Here is a 23,255-nt window from a genome sequence, read left to right as displayed (position 1 = left end):
AATGGACTATCAGCATTGGACTCCAAAGTAGGGTGTGCGGGAAGCAATCCATCGTGGTGCAGGAAGAAAATATTTTTACACCATTAATAAAATTAAAATGCTGTTTACTTCGTCCTTATCTCATCCTGTTTTAATTTATATTTTTGTGGATGTTTTATAATTTACATAATACTTAAGTACAGTAGCACATGTATATAATTTATAAATAAATATACATAAATTGGGTGTGTATATTCAAAATATTTTACTAATGGAGTGCACAACCAAAATTGTTTGGAGACCGCCGATCCATGACAAAAAGCAGAAACCAGCACGAAACCCCCACAGCTACACAACTTAACTAAGGCCTATATGACGGACAAAACAACATCTTTCCTTTTCTTTTGAGGAAATGAAAATTGTTTTCAGTCAATCTGCAAACTTAATTTCCTGCCAAACAAAAATGCTTTGATACAGACTGCCTTATAGTGCAAGTCTCTCAAACCAAGATAAGTTGGTTGCCCTTATTAGATGGATTCAAAGTTCAGCAACAGTCCTCGGTATCATCTTAATCTATGTAAATTTTGCAGGCACACCAGCAATGAGAAAGTTCTATTACATATTTACCTACAGTTTTCTTTGGAAAAATCTAACACAACTCAGTCAATTTTTTTCTAAGCAGGCCAAACACTTCAACTTTATCCCGTGGGAATCAAGGAATTAATTATTATTGCTGGCAGCTGATTTCACTTCCCCATGCTGCTATTGAACCTGCTAGATTAGGGAAATTACTTCTACCTCCACCACCTTGCTGCCATGAAGACCAAAGACTCTGAGATAGAGCACTATGCTATGGCTTCAAATATTCCGCCTGGAGCCTTCCTGTTTCACAGATAGGACCTTTGGCTTTTCTACAGATAATCTGTGATTCTGTGTGACTTTCTGCAATACTACCAGGTGCTTTGGGAGCCAAACTTAGAGTGCAGTAACTGCTTTCTTGGCAAGGGCTTGACTTTCCTGTGCTCTTTGCCAGATTTAGAAGTCTCAGTAAGACCTTTCACTATAAACTAAAGGTCAATGTTCTCAGCTCCAAACCTATGATCTTTAATACTTCTTGTGAGTCAATGTGTAAAACTGATTAGTAACAAGAGTGAAAACATTCAGCATTCCATAGGCTTTTGCTACTCTAGAAAGAAAAAATCTACAGAAACAAGTATTCTGGTCTGGATGGATGACAGAATAATGTAAGCCCTTGCCTGTGCAGTTTATTGGGGGACAGTGCTTATATCCTTCTGTTATCAGATATGGGACAGGATTAATCTGAGTTTTTATATTCTCCATGCTGATGTACTCCAAGAAGCGGCTGTGTGACCTCACAGATGCTCTGGTCTGCACACACACCATAGAAAACAGATTGAGAGGGCAAAACAGCTTGGGAAATGAATATATGGATGTCTGTTATGCCTCCATGTTAAATGCAGCATACAGAACTGATGACTGAGTAAAGGTTCTATCTAATTCATGGAATATGAAACAACTGCTGTGAAACATTGTGTTCTTGCAGCCTGAATGTCACTAATATCCATAAGATGTAATATTGACCAACCATTCTCCCACACACAGTAATAATCACTTTTCTCATTTCATGTGTCAGCCCTCAGGCTTGCTGGTCTGTTTACTTAGAAGAGCTTTCACACCATGTCCATATGTAGGTTTAAAAAGCAAAAAAACACAAGTAAACTCTGCATTCTTTGCGACCAAAGAAGACTCATCTGCACACCTAAGCAATAAAAGTTCAGTGTTACACAGTATCTCTCTACTTCAATATGATGTTGAACAGCATTCATAATTAACAGGGTAGAACTGCAGTTCAGAAATCTGACACAAAAACATACTGCCTTACTGACACCTCAGCCACTTTATCACTTGTTAAGACACGAAATAAAGTAAAAGTGCAAGCATGAACAAGAGGTGTGTTATTAATGAAAGTTAATGTAGTAATATTTAATCCTACAGTTTTGAACTGGCTAAATTGACCAGTCTTCTGAACACTTCCATCAAAAACACCTGATTCCCTAGTGCACATCACATACACATGTACCCACAACTCATGTCCTCTTCCTTCCTAATAATTCTCACTCTGTTTTCTGCTTGAGCAAAAAAGGAGTCAGGATTATAACCAGCCTGGCCCAGCACTGCCTCTCCCAGCCTCTGTGACATTCTGCACGCTCTCCCACAACACAGGGAGCTTCATCCTCACAAACCTTCGCTGCAGCTGGGAGAGTTGCTCAGGTGCTCCCCATTTCCACCTTCTGCATCCCCGGTCACTTCTGCAAGGACAACAGGTAACACTCAGACAATCCTGAAGCTCACAACGCTCCCCCTCTCCATCCCAGATGGATCATGACTAATCTGTCTGAGAGGTGGGCCATTTGCTCAGCATCAATAATAGCCCTGACCAACACTGCCCACCCCAATGGGGCCACCATACAACACCTCCCCGCTGTCCTCCATACCCAGTTCCGCAGTGTCCTCATGGTCCCTTCCAGACCCCAGAAAGGCCAAGCACAGTTGGCACCCATAATGCCACCCATAACTTCACATCAAGAAGCGCTAGGCAGAAGTCACAACAAACAAAAACCACTCCATAGCACAGGCACTTACCTCCTTCATTTACATCACAGTCATCTGCATGTTTCGTCAGCAAGCTGCTGTTCTCCTTCTTGGAGATGTCTGCAGAGAGATAAAAAGACAACTATAGTTCAGTGCCTTGCTCAGCTTCAAGGTACTGGCATTAAGAGTGAGTTACTAGCTACAACTCAGCATGTTGCAAACATTATCAGCTAACACTAGAAAGTAAACACCTCTTCCCCAGGACAGTTGCCCTCCAAAGCACAGGCACAAGGCTTCCTCAGTCACACCACAGCCAACTGCACACTTGGATGTTTAGGGTGCTGTTCTGCAAGGCAGAGTGTTCTGAAAAGAGATCACGGTAGAGCTACCATCCTCCAGAGTGTACCTCACAGCTTAACTTCACAGTGGTATCAGTCATTGCTTAGACATGAGTCACCAGCTACAATTCATAATCCACACAGAATCACTCAGGTTCACTCAGGGAGGGAGCCCAGGAGGTCTCTAACCCAATACTCTCATCCATGAAAGCTCAATATTCAGTTCTAGACAGGTTGCTCAGGTCTGCCTCCAGTCAGTTCCTATAAACCTCCAACAAGAGAAACTTCATTATGACTTCATGCAGCCTGTCCTCATGATTAGTGATGATTAGAGGCAGAAATCTTTCTCCCTGTACCCACACAGAATCTCCATTGCCTCATTTTAGGACCATCACCTTGATAAAATACATCTCACTAAACAGCCCAGCTCAGCCTTCTTATCAATATCCTCATAGATATTGGCAGCTGCTGTTACGTACCCTGAAAGCCTGCTCTTTGGGATTGAATAAGCCCAGTTTCTTCAGCCTCTCCTCACTGGTGGCACTCTGCTGAACTTGCTCTGATTTATCAGCACTTTTCCAGCACTGAGTTGGCCACAAACTAGATGTAACACTCTACATTATCTAACAAGTGCCAAGTAATGGAAAATAACCACTTCCTTCAATCCACTGGCTTAAGCACTCCTTAAAACAGCCTGGAATGCTATTAGCCACCTTTGTTGCCATGGACTCCTAGTTGACTCCTAGTGTCCTGTCCTGTACCTTTCAGCAAAGTTGCTCTCCTGCCAGTCAGTCCCCAGCCTGCACAAGTGCAGGGTGTTGGTCCATACTGTTGCAGGACTCTGCGTTACCCTTGCAGAACTTCATGAGGTTTGCACAGATCTCTACCCCTCCAACTCCCTCTGAACAACAATCCTGCCCTCATCCTGACTGACTGTACTCCACATTTTGCTATCACCTGTAAACTCAATGACACTGTTTTCTCACCACTGTCCAAGTCACTGAAAAAAAAGAGACCTCTGTAGTACTCCACTTGGCACTACCTGCAGGCTTGACAATCTAGCAAGTTTTCCACCCATGTAGACAGACATTCATCCAGACAGGACATCGCAACTTAGGACTCTATAAAAAGCCTTGCTAAAGTCAAGGTGTATGACACCAATTGTTCTCCCCTCATCCACAGATCTAGTCATTTAATCCATAAAAGGTTGTCAACTTCGTCAACTACGATTTACATGTACTCTTAGTCACCATCTTCTGTAACCAAAAACATATTCCAAGAAGACTTGCCCCATGATTCTCCCACACATGGAAGTGATAACCTAGCAGTGGAAGCTGCTTTCATTGTCCTGGTCACACCATACTGGGCTTAAGCCTCCCTGAGACTCGGCTTTCCTGACACCATCCTGGGCAGTGTTCCTAAATTCCTCCACTGCAGGCTGCCCCTGCCTCCACATCCAGTATAAGCAATTTTTGCACTGGAGCCCTGACAGGAGCTTCCTGCTTAGCCAAGCTGATCTTCTGCTTTGCCTGCCTGTTTTCCTGGCTATGGAGATGGTGTGTGCTCATGGGAGAAAGTCTTTAGGGAGGAAGTCCTCCCTAAAGACCTGATGGTTCTCTTGAGCTTCTTTGCTCTTCAGAACTGTCTCCCATGGGATCCTGCCTACCTGAATAAGTGGAAATCTGCTCTCCAAAAGCATAGGGCCTGTACTCTGATGTTCACATTTCTCACTCCTTTCAGGATCAGGAGCTGTTTCTTGGTCACTACAGACAAAGCAGCCATTTGTGACCCCATGACCATCCAGTTTTCCTCTGTTAGTGAGCAGCAGGTACAGCTGCACACCAGCCCTTGCTGCAGCATCTGGCAGCCTGTGTGAAGAAGTTGTCCCTGATGCTCCCCAGAAATCTTCTTGACTGCTTGTATTGCTGCATTGCCTGTCCATCAGATGTCAGGGAGGTTAAAAGACATACACACACACACACAGTACTGTCTTCCACTAGAGACAAAGAAGTTGAGACTGACTCCATTTCACAGAGGAGCAATCTCTCCAAACCAGGCTTCCTATTGGCAAAGCTTTCTTTTTGTCACATCAACTCTTTCTTCCTACTTAAGTGCTTTGTGCGGACGTACTGGGCACTGGAGGCCCTCTTGCAGAGATCTCCCAACAGGCAGCATTAACCAGAAGATCAGAAGCCAGCACTTCAGCAGGGACTGCCACTTGACCAGTACTCTCACATCACTCTGACTGGAATTATGTATTTTTTTTAAACCCCAGTGATCTCCAAAACACAGATCCGTGTGCTCTGCTGGGGTTATTTCCAAGGGTGGTAAAAAAGCAAGACTCGTTCTGTCCTTAAGTACAGACTGAAACTGGTTAATTATGCTACTGAAACTCCTGCACAGAGGACAGGTAGTCAGCACTCATGGCACAATCCCATACAGCACCTCCGTTGAGAAGCGTTACACACAAGTTGCTCTCAGCCTTGAGCTCCAAGGGATCCCAACCAGTTTGCCCACTGGGTCACTACCACTGACTGCTCCACGGAACAGGCACTTACCTTCCTGATTTATACCATTGCTAACTGGTTCCTTGTCTTCTAGGGCACTGTCCTCCTCGTTCACTTCTTTGCCTGAAGAGAAATCAGAGAAGAGCTACAGTCCCCCGGGAGCATGCTCCGTTGCTTCTTTCCCACACCAGCCCAGGTCATTGTTTGTGCCAGCCAGAGCTCAGCAGCACACCTTCTCCTCTGCAGCTGTTACACACTGCTGTACCACCAGCAGAAGCCCTATTTAGAATTGCTTTGTACAGGCATTATAGAGAACATCATAGCCTTGCATGTGTGCTGCTTAGGTGCTGCAGGGTGTACTGCACAAAGGTGCACTGATTCCCTGATGTTCCCACTCTATACTGCAACAAAATAAAGCATTTTATTTGTTCCTCTAGTCTCCAGATAACCTTCACCTACAGAATTGATCCTCTTTTGCCTGAACTGTACATTTCCGTCCTTTCTTCCATAAGACGGACATAAAATAAACCTCCTTCTCCTATATCCATGTCCATGTATGTGGCAATAGCTTATCCATGTCTATGTATGTGCAAATGCTTACACAAGTCATAAGACAATCCCATAGTACATCACACCTTTGCCATCTGCTACACAACCCCTGTTTCTTCAGATAAGGAAAGCTGTTCTATGCCCATTACAATTCGCGCAGGAAGAATATGTGGCAAAACCCAGGGGTTCCTTGGTTTCCTTTTCCTTACTGTCATCATTAGCAATTTTTTCACCAAGGACCTCATCATGTTTTTGTTGTTTTTGGTTTTTTTTAACCTCCAACCCCATTAAAACATTAAGAAACTTAAGAAATTACATAAAAAGAGTGACTTCAGAATTAAACAAACAGATCAATCCAAGAAACATCATGCTCTGGCCTTGTGCTAACTTCAGCAGCTTGTGTAAGACACCAGACAGAGTATCCCACATGAAGCCACTGTTAGTTCAACAGCAGGACACTTCAACATGGCACTGAGCTTGTATCTGATGGCAGGAGCTTTGGCCATTTGGTCTGGTGACCTCCATAAAGTATTTTTGAGAGTCTTCTCCTGCTCTACCTAATCTGTTTGACTGCCTGATCAAGTTTATTTCATAAGAACAGACAACAGTGGTTCAGGAAGATACGTACATATTATAGCTGGAACACGTTAGCATCATTCACCTCTGTGAAAGGAGCGCAGCCAAAAGGACCTGCCCCCCTTCCCTAGCTGTTCGCCCAGTAGAGTGATTCCCACACCCCAACACATAGATGCACAAGCCAGAGAACTGAGTAAACTTGCTGCAGATTAAAGTGGTAAAAGAAAAAAGTGAGCAGGATTAGAATGAACAGCAGAAGCACAAGTGGAGATCTGGACAGGGAGACAGGAATGCAGACAGCTCTGAGAATCTGTACTGCTTGCAGAAGGGCATCTCGTAAAGAAACCATGGGTAGGCAGCAGACTGGTAACTAATGGAAAGAGGTGGGAAGTTCCTCCGCTGTCTCTTTCCCTCATCTTGACTGTTACAAGGAAAAGACAGGTCTGTAAAATGAAGAATGAATCAAAAGGTGTGGCCAACAGATTTTTTTTCTCAAACAACTGAAATGGGTATGAGAAAGAGAAGGAGACAATTGCACTTTACCCACAGGATGTAAACATGCACCAGAATCATGAAACAGCAAAGTTCAGAGTTCTGCAAGGACCAGACTAGCAACATGCCCATCTTCACCACTCTTATTTTTCAAAATATGACCAAGGTAAACTAACAACAAACTCCTGCCAGTCTGATGCGATAATACCTTCAAAGGTCATCATTAAATCTGTTGCTACATGCACAGCACCAACCCCAACCACTGGAATCACCAAGCTTTCCAAGTCAAATTCAATGCACAGAGGAGGAGGCTAGCTGCCCCATTTCCAACATAGGTCAACAAGAAATTGCCATGAGGCACACTGGGAATGAGCAATGTATTACATTCATGCCCATCCCTAGGCATTTCGTATGAACACTGCGTTTAGACAAATAATCAACCAAATTTATGAATGAAGTTTATATAAGTGGGACAGGCAGGAAAGATTAAAAGAGATGGAAGAAATATTAACCTCATTTCAGCATGCAAACCAGCCCTACCCAAACAAGTAAAGAGTACGTTCTCTAACAGACAGATTGCCCTGTAGTGTGTGCCTTTCCAGCCCTCATCCTGAGGTCAGCTCTCATTCTCCTTTGTCAGAAGCAGAATTCACCTCCAAAGAGAGCTGCTGACCAGGTAAAACTCAGGCCATTCACTGTCAGTAATTCCACCAGTCCCACTAAACATCCACTAAGTGCAGGTCCCTATAATTATCCAATATTGGACCTCAACTGAGGCTTTGAGGCCACATGTGCACAAACTGAAACTCAACTCGAAAAGCTTACATGCTGCAAAAAAGGAAAGAGCAGATCAAATACCTTGTTCCAACCAAAAGCAGTTTAAAAACATCTATACTCCAATACAGATTTCTTACCCCTGTGTGACTTAGGCTGTTCTTGGCTGTCCGCAGGGCAAAGCAGCTGATGTTCTCCTATAATGAAATTTGGTTTAAAAAGTACACATTAGCGACCTAGAAAAAAACCCTTATGCTCTGTAAAACAACTAAGGTCTGAAAGAAAACTTACTACTTTACCTCTCCAATTAAAGACTGTACTGTCATAGAGAAAAAATTTACAATCCTAGACCAACTTAAAGCAATAGTCTGATTTCCATTTGTGACACTGTAGCTCTCTTACCTGAGCCATGCACCGGACTGTTCTTCTGAGCAGCTCTTCCTGTTCCCAGTTTAGTTCTACCTGCACCAAAACAAATAGAATACCTGGAGAAATTACTCAGAAATAAAGTTTTGTGCCTTTGGAAACTAGCTGACAGACTCTGTCCCCCACCCCCCAAATTAAAAAAAATAGTTTAAAAAAATCACTGCGGACATATAACTGAGTACTTGACTTGAGGAAAGAAGAAGCAGTGAAATACTGCTTTGGGGCAAAGACAATTGGTGATCAACAGAATGGGCTTCCCGCAACAACAAGCTGGAACACACCAAAACAAATCTAAAGCAGAGTTTAGCACTTTGTGACTCTGAGTCTTGTTCTTAAATCAGCAAATCACATCTTCTGTTTGATTATACCTGTGAAGTGCTTGTCCTACTGAGATATAACAAGTTTATTTCCTAGCATGGTCAAACCTTTGCTGTTTCAAGGGAAGTAGTTGAATTGTTTCGAGTCTGACTGATGGCTAGTTATGAATGACATTCTTCATGCGTTGATACCAAGCACAGTGTTGTTCGACATCACCAACATAGACAAGGGCACAGAAGGCACCCTCAGAAAGTTTGGAGATGACATCAAACTGAAGCAAGTGGGGGATATGCTGGAGGGCAGGGCTGCCACTCAAAGGAACTTCAACAAGCTGGAAGAATGTGCTGGCAGAAAAGACGTGATGCTCAAAGGCAAATGTAAAGTCCTGCACCTCTTGAAATCACCCCAGGGAAGAGTACAGACTAAGCTCTACCTGGCTATAAAATGGCTCTGCAGAAAAGGACCTGGAAGCCTTGGTGGATGACGTGTTAAACACTGGTCAGAAATGTGACCTTGCAGTAGGAGCCTACTGGGCTGAGTTAGCCGAAGTGCAGTCAGCCCATCAACAGAAACAATTCTCCCTTTCTATTCAGTTTTTGTGACACCACGTGTAGAGTACCATGTCCTGTTTTAGGTTACAAATAAATGAAAAAAACTGACATTCTGAAGCTAGTCTAGCGAATGTCCACCAAGATGTTTAAGGGGCAGAAGCTGTGCAAGGAGGTACTGAGAAAATTTGGTTTGTTGAGGCTAAAGAGGGCTAAGAGGATGGCTGATTACAGTCTACAACTTCCACAGAAAACAAAGGAAACTCCTCTCAGAGGTATAAAGCAAAAAGACAGGAGACAACGGCTACAAGTTGTAAAAGGGAAATCCCTACAGAAATAAGAGAAATACCCTTCCCCACAAGGGTGATTCAGTGCTTGACCAGGTGCTAAAAGAGGTTGGGGGATTTCCATCCTTGAAATTATTCAAATTTTGATTAGACAAGGCCCTCAGCAACCTGATTTAGCTTTGAGGTTGTTCCTGCTTTGAGCAGCAATTTGGATTTGAAACCTCTAGAGATTCCTTCCCACCTAGTTTATTTTATGATTCCATGCCAAGAGAAACTAAATGTGAGAGTGATCAGAAAAGCATAAGGTTCCCATGCAATATACAACAATGTACGCTCTGATCAGAGCCTCCCTCGAGAATACCAATTTGCCCTTCCTAGATCACAGATGCATCCCATGCTTTTTACCCTGCAGCCACCCTTAAGTGGTGACCTCACCCACAAGCCAACAGGAATTCTCCATGCAGAACACTCTAAGGATGAAGACATGTATTCCTGTTTGGGACTCTCTCAAACACAAAGAGAAGAAATGGTGTGCACCTCTTTTTCAGGTCAGAAGAAAATCTGACATATTAACCTAAAAAGGTGGCAGCAAGAAACACACAGTGATATAGTTATCATTTCTGAATAAGCTGTCAGATTTACAAAAAAAATACCCAAATTCAGTGAAGGAATGGATCAAGAAACAAATCTAGTACTCCAAGATAATGGCAATATAGGCTGACAGGAGGCACAGAAGTCCCTATGTATCAGTTGAGCACGCTGAGTCATCAGATTAAACTTGGCATAAGGTTTTCAATGGGCCCTGGTATTGGCTTGTCCCAACAATAAGTCTAATCTTGAGAGCAGCTTTATGATACTCTCAAAACAGGCAGAGAAAGCACACTCAGGTAGGAATGTGAGAGGCCATAAATACTTGATAAGTAGAAACACACAGTAAATTAAACATCCAATTTGAAAGACAAATATACAAACTACAGTGCTTCCCCAGTACACAGATCCCAGTATCTGAGTACAAGGAAGTTCAGTATATTATTTCCTTCAAATCTATTAGCCTTTGTCTAAGTTGTACTTGTTTCTACTACTGTATTTACAGTACATCCCACAGTCAGAAACTTTCATACATTCTACAGAACCTTGGATGAGCATTATCTTGAAGCATGTTAAACTCAATTAGGAAATACTATACGTACCACTTTTGCGTCGGAGGACTAGTATTCCTACAACTGAAATTAAGAGAACAGGAACCAGAAGCCACGCAGTAAGACCAACTCTGCTTCTTTTGTGATAGCTGTATCCTTTAAAAAAATAAATAACAACTGGTTAGTTAAAAAGCAACTGTGTGATACACAACTTAGTAGAAATACCACCCTGAGTATGTTTCACAGAAATTTGCTTTTAAAAACATAACCTCAAGAATTTAATGCAGAGTCAGGTCTTAGCAAACCCTAAGTCAGTTCCTGGAAAGTTACATGGTAAGTACCTTAGTTCAGTGAAGGCACATCACTGCTTAAAAGGTAATGGCTATTGCATTTTTTGGCCTATGAAAGGCCAAGCCAGATCTCAGGTAAATGACATTTCAGTAATTATCTTGTATTGGGTTTGCATGGCAAGGTTTTGGTAGTAGGGAGGCTGCAGGAGTGGCTTCTGGGAGAAGATGCCAGAAGCTTCGCCCAGTCTCTGTCAGACAGAATTGGTGCCAGCCAGCTCCAAGACAGACCCACCACTGCCCAAAGCTGATCCCATCAGCAATGGTGGGAGTACCTCTCCAATAACATATTTAAGAAAGGGTAAAAACTGCTGCACAACAGCAGTAGGGAGTGAGAATATGTGTGAGAAACAACTCTGCAGACACCAAGGACAGTGAAGAGGGAGGACAGGAGCTGTTCCAGGCACCAGAGCAGAGATTCCCCTGCAGCCCATGGAGGACCCCACACCAGGGCACGTGGATGCCCAAAGGAAGCTGTGACCCTGTGAGAAGCCCATGCTGGAGCAGGTTTGCTGGCAGGACCTGTGGCCCCATGGGGGACCCACACTAGAACAGTCAATACCTGAAGGGCTGCACCCTGTGGAAGGTACCCATGCTGGAGCAGTTTGTGAAGAACTGCAGCCCATGGGAAGGACTCACCTTGGAGAAGTTCACGGAGGACTGTCTCCCGTGGGAATGACCCCACGCTGGAGCAGGGGGAGAGTCTAAAGAGGAAGGAGTGGCAGACACAACATGTAAGGAGCTGCCTGCAACCCCCATTCCCCATCCCCCTGTGCTGCTCAGGAGGAACAGGAGGTAGAGAAATCGGGAGTGAAGTTGAGGGTGGAGGAAGGTGTTTCAGATTTGTTCTTTTTTCCCATTATCCTACTCCTGTTTTGACTGCCAATAAATTAAATTAAAGTTTCCCTAAGTTGGGTCTGTTTTTCCCATTACAGTAAATAGCTGAGTCTTCATCTCAACCCACGAGGCTTTTGTTGTATTTTCTGCCCTGTTCCACTGAGGAGAGGGAGGGACAGAGCAGCCTGACAGGCACATGGCACCCAGCCAAGATCAAACCACCACATACATTTCTAACAAGTCTCTAACAAATGTTTCCAGTTAAGTAGGAAGAACACGATACTGATAAACCATGAACATGACATTTGCACAGAAGTGGGAAATTTTGACCATTAGGGACTGCCTTGTACACCCTACAAACCAAATAGTTCCAAACGTGATCTCATCCTACAGGTATTTTTGTTTGCCTGTTTGTTTACTTTTGTTGGTTTGTTTGATTGGTAGAGGGTTTTTTTTGTTTGTTTGTTTTGTTCAGGTTTTGGGTTTTTTTTTTGTTTTGTTTTTGTTTTGTCTTAAAAAAAAAGCAAGCCTCAAGCTGACCTGAAGCTCAACTGAGGCTGTCCGAAAGCAACAAGCAAGAGCAGGAACACTCTTTTCTCCTTTTTATATGTCTGTAAAGGAGGAAGAGAAACATGCTCATTGAGTGATGCTAGATGAGAAATTCTTTTAATCTAATGGCTACTAGATGACTCACTTGAAATGTTGGGCAGGGAAAAATTTAATGAAATATAACAAGGGAAAGTGTAGAGTCTTGCATCTGGGTAGGAACAACCCCAGGTTCCAGTATAAGTTGGGGAACGACCCATTAGAGAGCAGCGTAGGGGAAAGGGACCTGGGGTTCCTGATGGACAGCAGGATGACCATGAGCCAGCACTGTGCCCTTGCGGCCAGGAAGGCCAATGGCATCCTGGGGTGTATTAGAAGGGGGGTGGTTAGCAGGTCGAGAGAGGTTCTCCTCCCCCTCTGCCCTGGTGAGACCACATCTGGAATATTGTGTCCAGTTCTGGGCCCCTCAGTTCAAGGAGGACAGGGAACTGCAGGAGAGAGTCCAGTGCAATGCAACAAATATGATTAAGGGAGTGGAGCATCTCCCTTATGAGGAAAGGCTAAAGGAGTTGGGTCTCTTTAGTTTGGAGAAGAGGAGACTGAGGGTTGACCTCATTCATGTTTATAAATATGTAAAGGGTGAGCGTCACAAGGATGGAGCCAGGCTCTTCTCGGTGACAACCAATGGTAAGACAAGGGGTAATGGGTACAAACTGGAACACAAGAGGTTCCATTAAATATGAGAAGAAACTTCTTCACAGTGAGAGTGCCAGAGCACTGGAACAGGCTGCCCAGAGGGGCTGTGGAATCTCCTTCTCTGGAGACATTCAAAACCCACCTGGACACATTCCTGTGTAACCTCATCTAGGTGTTCCTGCCCCAGCAGGGGGATTGGACTAGATCTTTCGAGTTCTCTTGCAAACCCTAACATTCTGTGACTCAGTAGTTTCATTCCCATTCATGGAAGGCAGTACAAAGAGCACAACAGTCATTAGCATTAATTGCACAAGGCCAGAAGATTCAGAAGAGATCTTCTAAGTGTGCCTCCCTCTTTATCATTGCTCATTTCAAGTTACAGGTGAAAGTTTTATTCTGTTGAGATCCCTGCAAAAATTTTCTTTCCACAGGGGATCAGACTGTCAACCTTATACCTTTCCACCAACCTTAGGCACACTTTCAGCAGACAAACCACTTCTGATGCTTTTTACTCTTTAAAATCTACTTCCTGAGAAAACAGTAGAAATCTTACAGTCCAAGTCCATGCTGCTTCCCAACCTAGCCTCTCTGCCTTGTGTATAAAACCTGACCCATTCATTACCTTTTTCATCTGGATAGCATTGGGCCAAAGAGATTTCAGAGCTCTTTTCCGTTTGAGAGAATTTAATGAAACACGTCACTTTCTCAGAAGCATCAGCTTTCTCCTTAGGGATGAAAACTTCCTGGGTCTGATAAGTGCTTGGTATGCTACTGAACTTCCAAGAATAATTCAAAGGCTTCTGGAAATCTGCTGTACATTGTAACAGAAGGCCATCACCACTGATGTTGCAACTTATTTCAGGTTCTGAAGGGGGATCTAAAAGGAGAGAAAACATTCTGTATTACTTTAGTTATAAACTGTGCTGGCTTTTAGCACTGGACAAAGGCTGGAACAACAAGAGCAGCAGAAAAATACATAGATAAAAGTGTACATGTGAGGTGTGTGTTTGGTGCATGCGCGCAAGAGAGATGCATTTCTAAAAGTGGCCCAGTTTGTGGTTCTTCTGTGTCTAGTTTGAGACTCCTCACGGTTCATTGTCAATAGGACTAATATATAGGCTGGTAAAATATGTTTCCCAAAGACTAGCAGTAAAGCTGCATAGATCTGCACAGGATGATGCCACAGATATTCAAGCACATACAAAAAGCCTGCAGGAGCATCTTTAATAGATATGTATTGCCTGGGATAACTTGGTCAGCTTGCTCAGAGTGTTTGGTTATCTGCCTGAAAGTATACAATGTGCCATATATACACATTCTAGAAGTCATTCTGAGGCTAGTAATGATGGGCACACAAATTAGATGCCACCTTTGAAATTTTGTTTGAAGTGCCTAAGCAACTTGACAACAGAGCCAAAGAACAGTCTGCTCTGTTTTTGTTAGTTTCTATGACAAATTAACAATCCCCTTTCTAGCTTTCTTAAAGCGAATAAAGCAGAGCAAATTCTTTATGCAGTTCTTCCCCTACTTACCCAACACAGAAAGTACGAAGCGGAAGACATCATTTTTTTTCAGTGAATCCATGTAGTCTAACACATATGTGCCAGCATCACTCTTTTCCAAATTAAAAATCGTCAAGGACCCATTCTCCTTGCTAAGGAAGCCTCTATTCTTGAGGGGATCAAAATATGTTGTTTCATTTTGCCCATCCCATTCAGCCACTTTATCCTTGTTTTTTGTCCAAAGAATTTCCAGTATTTTTTGGTTTATTTTTAATGGAAAGGTAAAATTTTCTCCCGCGATGCCAAACACGTCCTCACAGTGAATGTGTGCTACAGGGGGAAAAAAAAAAGTTACTTTAACAATTGTTTTATAAGCTATAGCTTGACTAATGCTGTATGTGCTATCAGATACATTCAAATTTAGGTTAGAAGCATATCACAATGTCACAAAGTAAGACATGAGTCAGCTAAGAATTACCCAAACACATCCTGTCAGCACAATCACGTGACAAGCACTGCAAAGGGATCCAACTTCACATTCTGGTCCCAGGTAGAATCCTTGTCCTCATCTTCCCTAACCTAAGCTCCTCTATCCTCAGTACTTTCCCTCTGTTCACTCCAATTAGGCCTCCTGTGCATGGTCTGGTGAAAAAGATGAAATGAAGAATTGTTATCACAAAAGCAAAATCTATCTCAGCATCTTGTTGCAGAATGCAGAGGCTCCTGGTGAGCAAATGAACTGCAATTTTCCCAGCATGAATATTCACAGAGTTAGTAAAAAGCACACTTTTGACAGAAAATTGCTACTCAGTTCAAAGCACCTGCTCTGAAATCATGGAAATAATAGGGATTTCCTTTGGAAATGTCACTTAAGCAAGTTTATTTCACAGTCAATCTATGTGAATTAGCATCCCAGCCTCAGAGATCTAGCAGAGCTGCAAGCAAGAAATGGGACCTGTCCAGAAACCTTAACTGCTGTCAGTTTTGAATCAATCATATTCTGCTAAAAAAGGCCCAAACATTTAATGTAAATAAACAAAAAACAACAACGAAAAAGAAGATGGAAAACAGATTTTCCCTAGTTTTTATTAAAAAACGCTATATGTAAAAAAAAAAATAAAATCTACCATTCTAACAGATTAAAACAAATTCTGCTGAGGGGAAAGGATACTATAAACCACTAGCATCTCTGTGTTCCTGCTTCAGTCTTCACCAATCACCTCCTGCTTCCAAATAGCTCTGAATTGCTCTCAAAAAAAACAAAAATAAAAATCACAAGTCTACTGCCGTGGCAGACATGTATGTAGACATAGACAAAAACACATTGATACTCAGTTCAAGTTACACTTCCATTAAGGACTCAATTCCGCTTTATGGTACCTGGTAACTTTTTACTACTAAGTTGAAGGAAGAGCGTGATTAAGATATAAATGAGATCTCATGTTAAGGCAAGATTCCCAATATGCACTGCAGAAAACTTCTCTTTAAACAGTAACTGTGCATGCTGAAAGAGAAGTATTTCAGAAGCCTATTCCTCAAGCCAGCTGCTCCCAAGTGACAGGTACTATTTTGGATTTGTTTTGGGTTCAACTTTTTTTTGATTCCTAAATGGCATCAAGTCAAGAACCCACCAATCCATCTATCATTCTGTGCTTCCCTTGCTTCTCATGTCATCATCATATGAAAACTTACTGCTGTTCATAAATCAATGCAGATACTACAGCTTTATCATGTCAAGACAAGAAGTCACTTTGCTGTATACGAGTCCAGAAAACAAAGAGTAGTCCATCTTGCTCCACATTTTATCACCTTTCCACATACATTAAAGCAGTTGGGAGGTCATCCAGGCCAGTCGTTAAGAAGATCAGCTTCCCCATCGGCAAGGAACAAAGCTTACCAGCACACTAAGTGTCCTGCTCTTCTGCCTGGTGCCACCCCATAGAAACAAAGACTTTCTCAGAAGGCAAGCAATTGGAAACACACTTCTGTGTGCTTGGGTACAGAACTGCATGCACAGAAGGTCTTCTCTTTGCCTTACTTCTCATGGACTATCCAATTTGTTAGCAATTTACCCATGAAAGTTCTCATGCCATTACAGTTCGTATTTCCTGCTGTGTGCCCTTTGATCTCTTCCAGAAAAAGCAACTGGAAAAGTAAACAGGGTAAGGAGGGCTCAGTTATCAGTCACCCATTTTTTTTTCAACACAACGTACCTGCCTTTGTCTTCTATCCTGTTCAGACAGATTTAAACATATCATTTTCTCCCACTGCTCTAGTATGAGCGTCTCTTTCCACCCATCTCAGTTAACAATTTCCAGAAAACAGAAGAACCCAGGAGCTCCAACATTTGTGTTTGGAGATCACAAGAATGCAGGATGCTGGGCAAGGTGAAACACTGTTCTGATCTGATGAAGCCTGAAGTCTCTAACAAGACTTTTGTTTCATAAAGACAATTTCTAGGGGTGAGTTTTCTTCAAGAAGTCATCTCTTGCTGCCTAGGGACCTGTAGTATTCCCTGCATGGAGAAAAAAACCTCCCTGCTCTACCCACTGTGAAATTCTACCTCTCAGTAAATTTGGCTCACAGACTTACCAAGTTTTGGTGAGTCTTGTTTGGAGTTTTGGCTCACCAAGCTGTAGTGGCTTAACATAGCGCACATAACCCAAACTACAGTGGCTGTTGACAAGAGCAAGGTAACGCACTGTCGAGAGGTTTAGATTGCAGGGTGACAATAAAACCCTGGCAGATGTATTGTTAACCTCCTCTCTACCCTCTTCCCTCTTTTGTCCCTCCCTCTCCCCCCTAAGGACAGGTGATCGGGAGGAAAAGAAGGACAGAGAGAAGAGAGTTGGAAGAATTAAAAATGTTTTACTAATGCTACTAATAAGAATAGAGAAAATATACAAAATATACAAAACCAATCTTGAAAGTCTCAGCAACTGCAGAGCTGGCACCCAAAGTCCTGGACTGGCCTCCGCAGCCAACCGCAGCTGGATTCAGTCTGTCACTGGGCCTCAGTTTGCAGGGACGACTAGCAAGGTCCTCTCCTAATGTTGGCCATAAGCAGAAGGGATGAAGAAGGGCAAAGAGAACGAGATCCTCATGATCTCCCACTTTTATATGAAGTATTCACGTGAATGGAATGTTATACACAGTCGGTCAGTTTCTTGGTCACCTGTTTCTCATTGCCCCTCTCATGAGATGTGAATCTGTGCTTATCAATAAGTTTGCATTCCATTGCTATGTTTACCAAAACATGTATCTGGTTCTCCAGGAAAATGCAGCTAATATCAAGGCTTTAGCTGACAGGAAAATTCACTAAAAGAGAAACTTGTTTTTTAACAAGACCAGGACACGCACCTTTCTACTGTGATGTGCGGAATGAACTCTACAATTTGAGTTATAAAGCAGGTATGTTTTTTCAGGCAGCAGTATGCACGGGAATCTTTTCCGAAGCATGCATCCCTTTGTTTCAGAAGGTAGCCATTTTTACATTAACGCTTCATACATATTGAGAATAGGGGTTGGATACAATTAGTCCCAAGAATAGGTGTGGCTATTATAACCATTTCTCGGAACTCATTATCGTAGGGCTCCTCCTCTTGGTGCATGTGCATTGCCACCTGGTGGTCATGGGCTGGGGTCTTTTGGATGAGGGCTCGCAATCTCCCTCGCTGTGCACTTTTTACCTTTGGTCTGGTACACTGGGTTGGTCGAAGCCCAAACTGCTGAACTGGTTATAACTGGATTGTCCTCCTCCTGTGTGCTGGAGGTTCTCCTTATCTCATCCACCAAGGATGCAGCTGGGCCCTTATCTTTGTTAGTTAAGTTGTTACATCCTTAACTGTTATCGGGCTACACAATACATTGCTGGCTATACAGTAATTTGCTAACTATACAATATATCAATTCCTCCCTTTTCTTAGGTCATGTGTAAATGCCTTTACTAATTTTCTATAATACGCTGTTACTTTCTGTGCACTTCATAAAATATTTCCCTGATTCAACTTTTTGTTGAAGCTGCTGCTTTTTCCATTGAGTCCGTTTTCCCTTTGGTACAACATAAAAGGCATCTAAGCAAGATAAAGATTAAGAGGCTCAATACAATTAAAATAATTACCAGTACAAATAGTTTCTTGAGCCATCCAAGATCCGGTAGCCATGAAGTGAGCTGTGGGAAACTGCAGTGGGTCTGTGGAATCCTTGACAGAAAATATGGGAGTAGAGATCAGCCTTGAGATATTAAGATTGACCCTTGAGAAGGATGGGAGTAAAGGAGTATCCGGAGAGAGGAGAGATGTACCCGTGAGAGAGAAGGGGATAGAAGAATAACATGGATGATAGAAAAATTAACCAATGAGATGTTAGTGCTGTAACTTGTAACCAATAGTGAAAAGACACATGAACTGGTAGAATTGTATAAAAATGCACTTGTAGCAATAAATGGCACCTATTACTTTCATCTTGAAAGAATTTGGTCCATGTCGTTTGTCCGTCTCAACCGCGACAGTGAGCTTCTCCCAGACGTCTGTGAACCAGGAGGAAACTCTGCAGGGAGACCCTGTGTCCCCTTTTTACTTCTAATACTGTGGATACTGTGTGGGATATTAATACTCATAATTTTCTGGCCTAGAGTGAATTTACGTGCTTCTTGTATGTTTAGTACCAGTGCAGCTACTGCCCTTAGGCAGCCAGGCCATCTTTTATTCACTTCATCTAGTTGTTTAGATAAGTACACCACCACCCATTTGTATAGCCCCAAATTTTGGGCCAGAATTCCTAAAGCTGTCCCTTGCTTCTCATGAGAAGAGAGCCAAAATGGTTTAGTGGTATCTGGTAACCCCAAGGCAGGGTCCTCGATTAAAGTCTTCTTTAGTTGCTGGAATGCTTTCTCCACCTCTCCATTCCAGGTGAGGCCCTTTGGCTTAGCCTTTAATAGTTCATAGAGAGGTTGTACCAAGAGTCTGTAGTTGTATATCCCTAAGTGGCACCATCCTGCCATTCCTAAAAACGTACAGAGCTCTTTAGCCACCTGTGGTTGAGGAGTCTGACAAATGGCTTCTTTCCTTGCTGTTCCTAAGGTCCTTTGTCCAGCTGTTATCTTATATCCGAGGTAGGTCACCTACTGTTGGGCCACCCGGGCTTTCTGTGGAGAGACTCAATAGCCATTCAGTCCAAGAAAATTTAACAGACTGACTGTCCATATTATGCGTAAGTCTTCTGTTCCAGTGGCTATCAACAAGTCGCCTACATATTGTAACATTACTCCAATTCCCTGTGGTCGCTCCTGCTGTTCTATGTCTTTAGCTAGTTGGTTTCCAAAAAGAGTGGGACTATTTTTGAGTCCCTGTGGTAACATGGTCCATGTTAGCTACACCTTCCTTCCAGAGGTAGGATTTTCCCATTCAAATGCAAATAACAGTTGGTTTTCTGGGCTCAAAGGCAGACAAAAGAAGGTGTCTTTTAGGTCCAATACAGTAAACCAGGTCAATTCAGGGGTGATTTAGTTAGAAGGGTGTATGGATTTGCTACTACAGGATGCAAATCATCAACAAGCCGATTAATAGCTCTAAGATCTTGCACTATTCGATAAATTCCATCTGATTTCTTGACCAGTAGAATGGGAGTATTATATTCAGATTCACATTCTGTTAATAACTCATTTTTAATAAACTGGTCAAATTGGTCGAATTTCCCCTCCATCCTCTACTCTAAATGGGTATTGTTTTATTCTTACAGGCCATGCTCCTAGTCTGAAGTGGACTACTATTGGGGAGGTGTTTTTAGCTCTACCTGGTGTTTCTGAGGCCCATATTCCCAGATATACTTGGTTCTGAATCTCCTCTGGTACTTGCGAGGTGACTGGAAGATCTATAAGAGCCAGACTTAATCTTCATCCATAGGTGTCAGTGCTTGGTTTAAAACTGAGAATGTGGCTCCGGTATCAACTAGAAATTCCACCTTTTGTTGTTGTTTCCCTAGCTGCAATATAACCAGTGGATCCACTGGGGTAGATTCCACAGGTCCCCATCAATTACCTTTTACAGGGGCCTGTACCCTCTCTTGCCCTTTCTGCTTCTCCAGGCAATCTCTCTGCCAATGCCCTTTTCACTTACACCACACACATTGATCCCTTTCTAAAGGTTTTCAAGGTCTCCCGAATCCTTCAAGCCTTGGCTCTCTATTATCTTGTAGTGCTGCTACCAGCATGCGGCTATCTTTTCACCGATCTTCTTCTTCTCTATTACTAAATACTCTCCAAGCTTCATCTAGTAGAGTTTCTAAATTCCTACTCTCTGCTGTTATTAGTTTCTGCAACTTCTTCCAGATATCATTTGCTGACTGACCTATAAATAGCGGCACTAATTGTTGTATCCCCACTTCTGATCCCAGGCTAAGAGGTGTATATCTCCTCATGGTATCTCACAGCTTGTATAGAAATTCCAAAGGGGTTTCCTTTGGCTCTTGTCAGATAGCATACAAGCTCGACCAGTTAACTGTTCTCAGGATGGCCCGCTCCATCCCTTTTGTAACCCATCCTCTGTACTGGCTTAATAATTTCATATGGGCTCCTCTGGCTCCCACTGCGGGTCTTGTAACAGGAAGTGATCTTTTATATCTTCCTCAGTGTTACTAAGTGGGTCAGTGGCCAAATCCTGGGCCATTTTCAATACCAACTGCTTTTCAGTTTCTGTCATGTGATCCAATAATAGTTGAATATCATTCCAGTCAGAGTTACGTTGTTTTATCAGAAGCTGAAAGTGTTTAGTAATGCTTAGATAGCTTTTTGCTACCATTTTCCATGTTTCAAGATCAAATGAGGAGAAGGAAACCTTTATTAAAACCGGGCCCCCTTCCAGTCCTACTGCTTCTCTTAGGGAGGTTTACACTATTTCTTTACTTCTTGTACAGGAGGATACCAGGCTGCCCTGAGAAGTATCTGGGTTGGGCTCCTAGCTCTCGCTCTCCTTCCGCACCCCTACTGCGGGTTTGTAATACACTGGTAAGTACCCTGTTTCGGGATTTCTTATCTTTTCTGGATTTACACACCTTTCCCCTATTCTACACCCTGAGCAACATCTTTGGAGTTTATTTGCTTTCTACTTTTTTAAAATTTTCCTTTTCTAGGGCTAGCACCATGGGATCCTGTGAGGGCATTAATTCACAATCCCTCTGGTACTTGTGATGGTTTCAATGAGTGAAAATCATGGCTTCATATGAGAGTTTATACCATTTTATTTCTCTTCTTAAAAATAACATTAATTGTAAGAGGGTGTTATAATTTAAGGTCCCATTGAAAGGCCATTTCTCACCATCGTCCAATTTGTATAAGGGCCACCACTGACTGCAATATTTTATAAGCGTCTTCCTACTTGTACTCCCTCCTAAGGGTCTCCCTATTTCTTTCCAATGAGCTAATATACACCCTAAGGGGCTCTTTTTCACTATGCCGCCACTTTGTTGTCCTCCTATTACTTAGCTTATCTCCGCAATCTGATTATATTGGCAACAATAATACCTTTCCCATGGTAATGAATGTAAGGGAGTGTTTGCCTTGCAACGAATGCAGAAAAACTCAAGGCAATGATCCAGTCCAAATTCCTGCCTTTAACTAAACATAATAATGTATTTAAAACAATTAGCACATTTAGCATGGACAAACAAAAAACATCTATAACAGCAAGGGCAGGCGCTGGTCCGAGCCTTTTCTTGAATATTAATATTTGTATTCCATACCTCACCCCCTCATTCACCATAAAGCCCCTTTTACTGATTTTCTGTGCTCCCCGGTATTACACAAATTGCTTGCTGAAGTTCACCCAACCGTTTGATCTGATCCCAGTCCGACCAGAACCCACATTTACAATGAAAATAGTCTCCAAATCGAACCCAAACTTTTCTGTCACACTGGAAACCTTTGATTATAAATATCAGCTCACGCAAACAATCCCTGTGTATGGGACACTCATATTCCACAATTGTTTCAACAAAAACAGCTTCTATATCTGACATTCACTTTGTTCATCCCCGACCGGTCTCCTCACCGATGACACAGAACTGCAGATCAGGACTTCGCACTCGCTTTGCAGTCAGATTGCGTCTCACTCAGTCACTTTCATACAACAGACGGTACCGGGCACAAAAACTTCTTAATTATACAACTTGTAACTATCACCATAAATACCCCAATTATAGTTACAACAATATAAATCTCAATTCCCATGGGTCAAGGTGCCATAAAGGTTTTAATCGTAGCAGGACTCGAACCTGTGGTAAACACAATCGTAGCGGGACTGGAACCCACAGCAGAACTTGAACGTGCCGGGGGTGCGAGCAAAGCTCATTACCTCATGTAGGACATCTCCTCAAGGCTTACAGGTTCCCCCACTCTATCACATTCCTGATCCGCAGCTGGTCCTTGTCTACTCCCGCAGTGATTGGGTGCGGGAGGGAGTTCTTCTGAGAAGGTCTCAGGGTGGCGCAAAAGACATTCCTCTCTCAAGTGGTCCTATGCTCAAGCAGAGTGTTTCTCTGGCCTGGCTCGCCAAAGCTGATCAATGCTCGATACTTCCAGGGAAAGAAGTTGAGGAATGGGGAAAACAAAGGACCAAAACATCAGCTCTGCAGGATCACAGGTGCCACCAGAGTCAGACACCAGCTGAATTTGACACCAGAACTGAAAGCAAGGTGCAAATCTCTGACACCTTTTGCAAGCTTAGCTCCAAAGATTTTTTTCTTTTTTATAATAGCCAGAATTTTCAGTTCCTCTGCCCTGTTCCC

The 23,255-nt window shown here is 42.8% G+C and overlaps 1 protein-coding gene across 5 annotated transcripts in view; it reads right to left on the bottom strand.

The window, feature by feature from the left end:
* The window catches only part of CD58 (CD58 molecule), a 35,943-nt gene that overhangs the window by 7,570 nt on the left and 5,118 nt on the right, over nt 1–23,255 (bottom strand). For 2 of the 5 annotated variants that reach the window (XR_014184476.1, XM_082056920.1), the window contains exons 2-9: nt 14,505–14,804; nt 13,595–13,849; nt 10,598–10,702; nt 8,231–8,290; nt 7,969–8,025; nt 5,489–5,560; nt 2,644–2,712; nt 2,244–2,309 (exon numbers count right to left, since the gene is read on the bottom strand). Coding sequence is in view for 3 of the 5 variants with exons in the window: in XM_082056920.1 (XP_081913046.1) it covers nt 2,244–2,309; nt 2,644–2,712; nt 5,489–5,560; nt 7,969–8,025; nt 8,231–8,290; nt 10,598–10,702; nt 13,595–13,849; nt 14,505–14,804 (984 nt within the window). In the remaining 2 variants the exon portion in view is untranslated. Of the gene's footprint in view, nt 1–2,243; nt 2,310–2,643; nt 2,713–5,488; nt 5,561–7,968; nt 8,026–8,230; nt 8,291–10,597; nt 10,703–13,594; nt 13,850–14,504; nt 14,805–14,952; nt 15,117–18,594; nt 18,647–23,255 lie in introns of those variants that run through there. The other 3 variants (XM_082056922.1, XM_082056921.1, XR_014184475.1) reach the window with 3 other exon arrangements.

The sequence above is a fragment of the Streptopelia decaocto genome, assembly GCF_964273445.1.
Source record: "Streptopelia decaocto genome assembly, chromosome: 1".
In the NCBI taxonomy this organism is placed as follows: domain Eukaryota; kingdom Metazoa; phylum Chordata; class Aves; order Columbiformes; family Columbidae; genus Streptopelia; species Streptopelia decaocto.
Note: the sequence above shows the minus strand (reverse complement) of the source record. Positions and strands in the feature narration are given on the sequence as shown.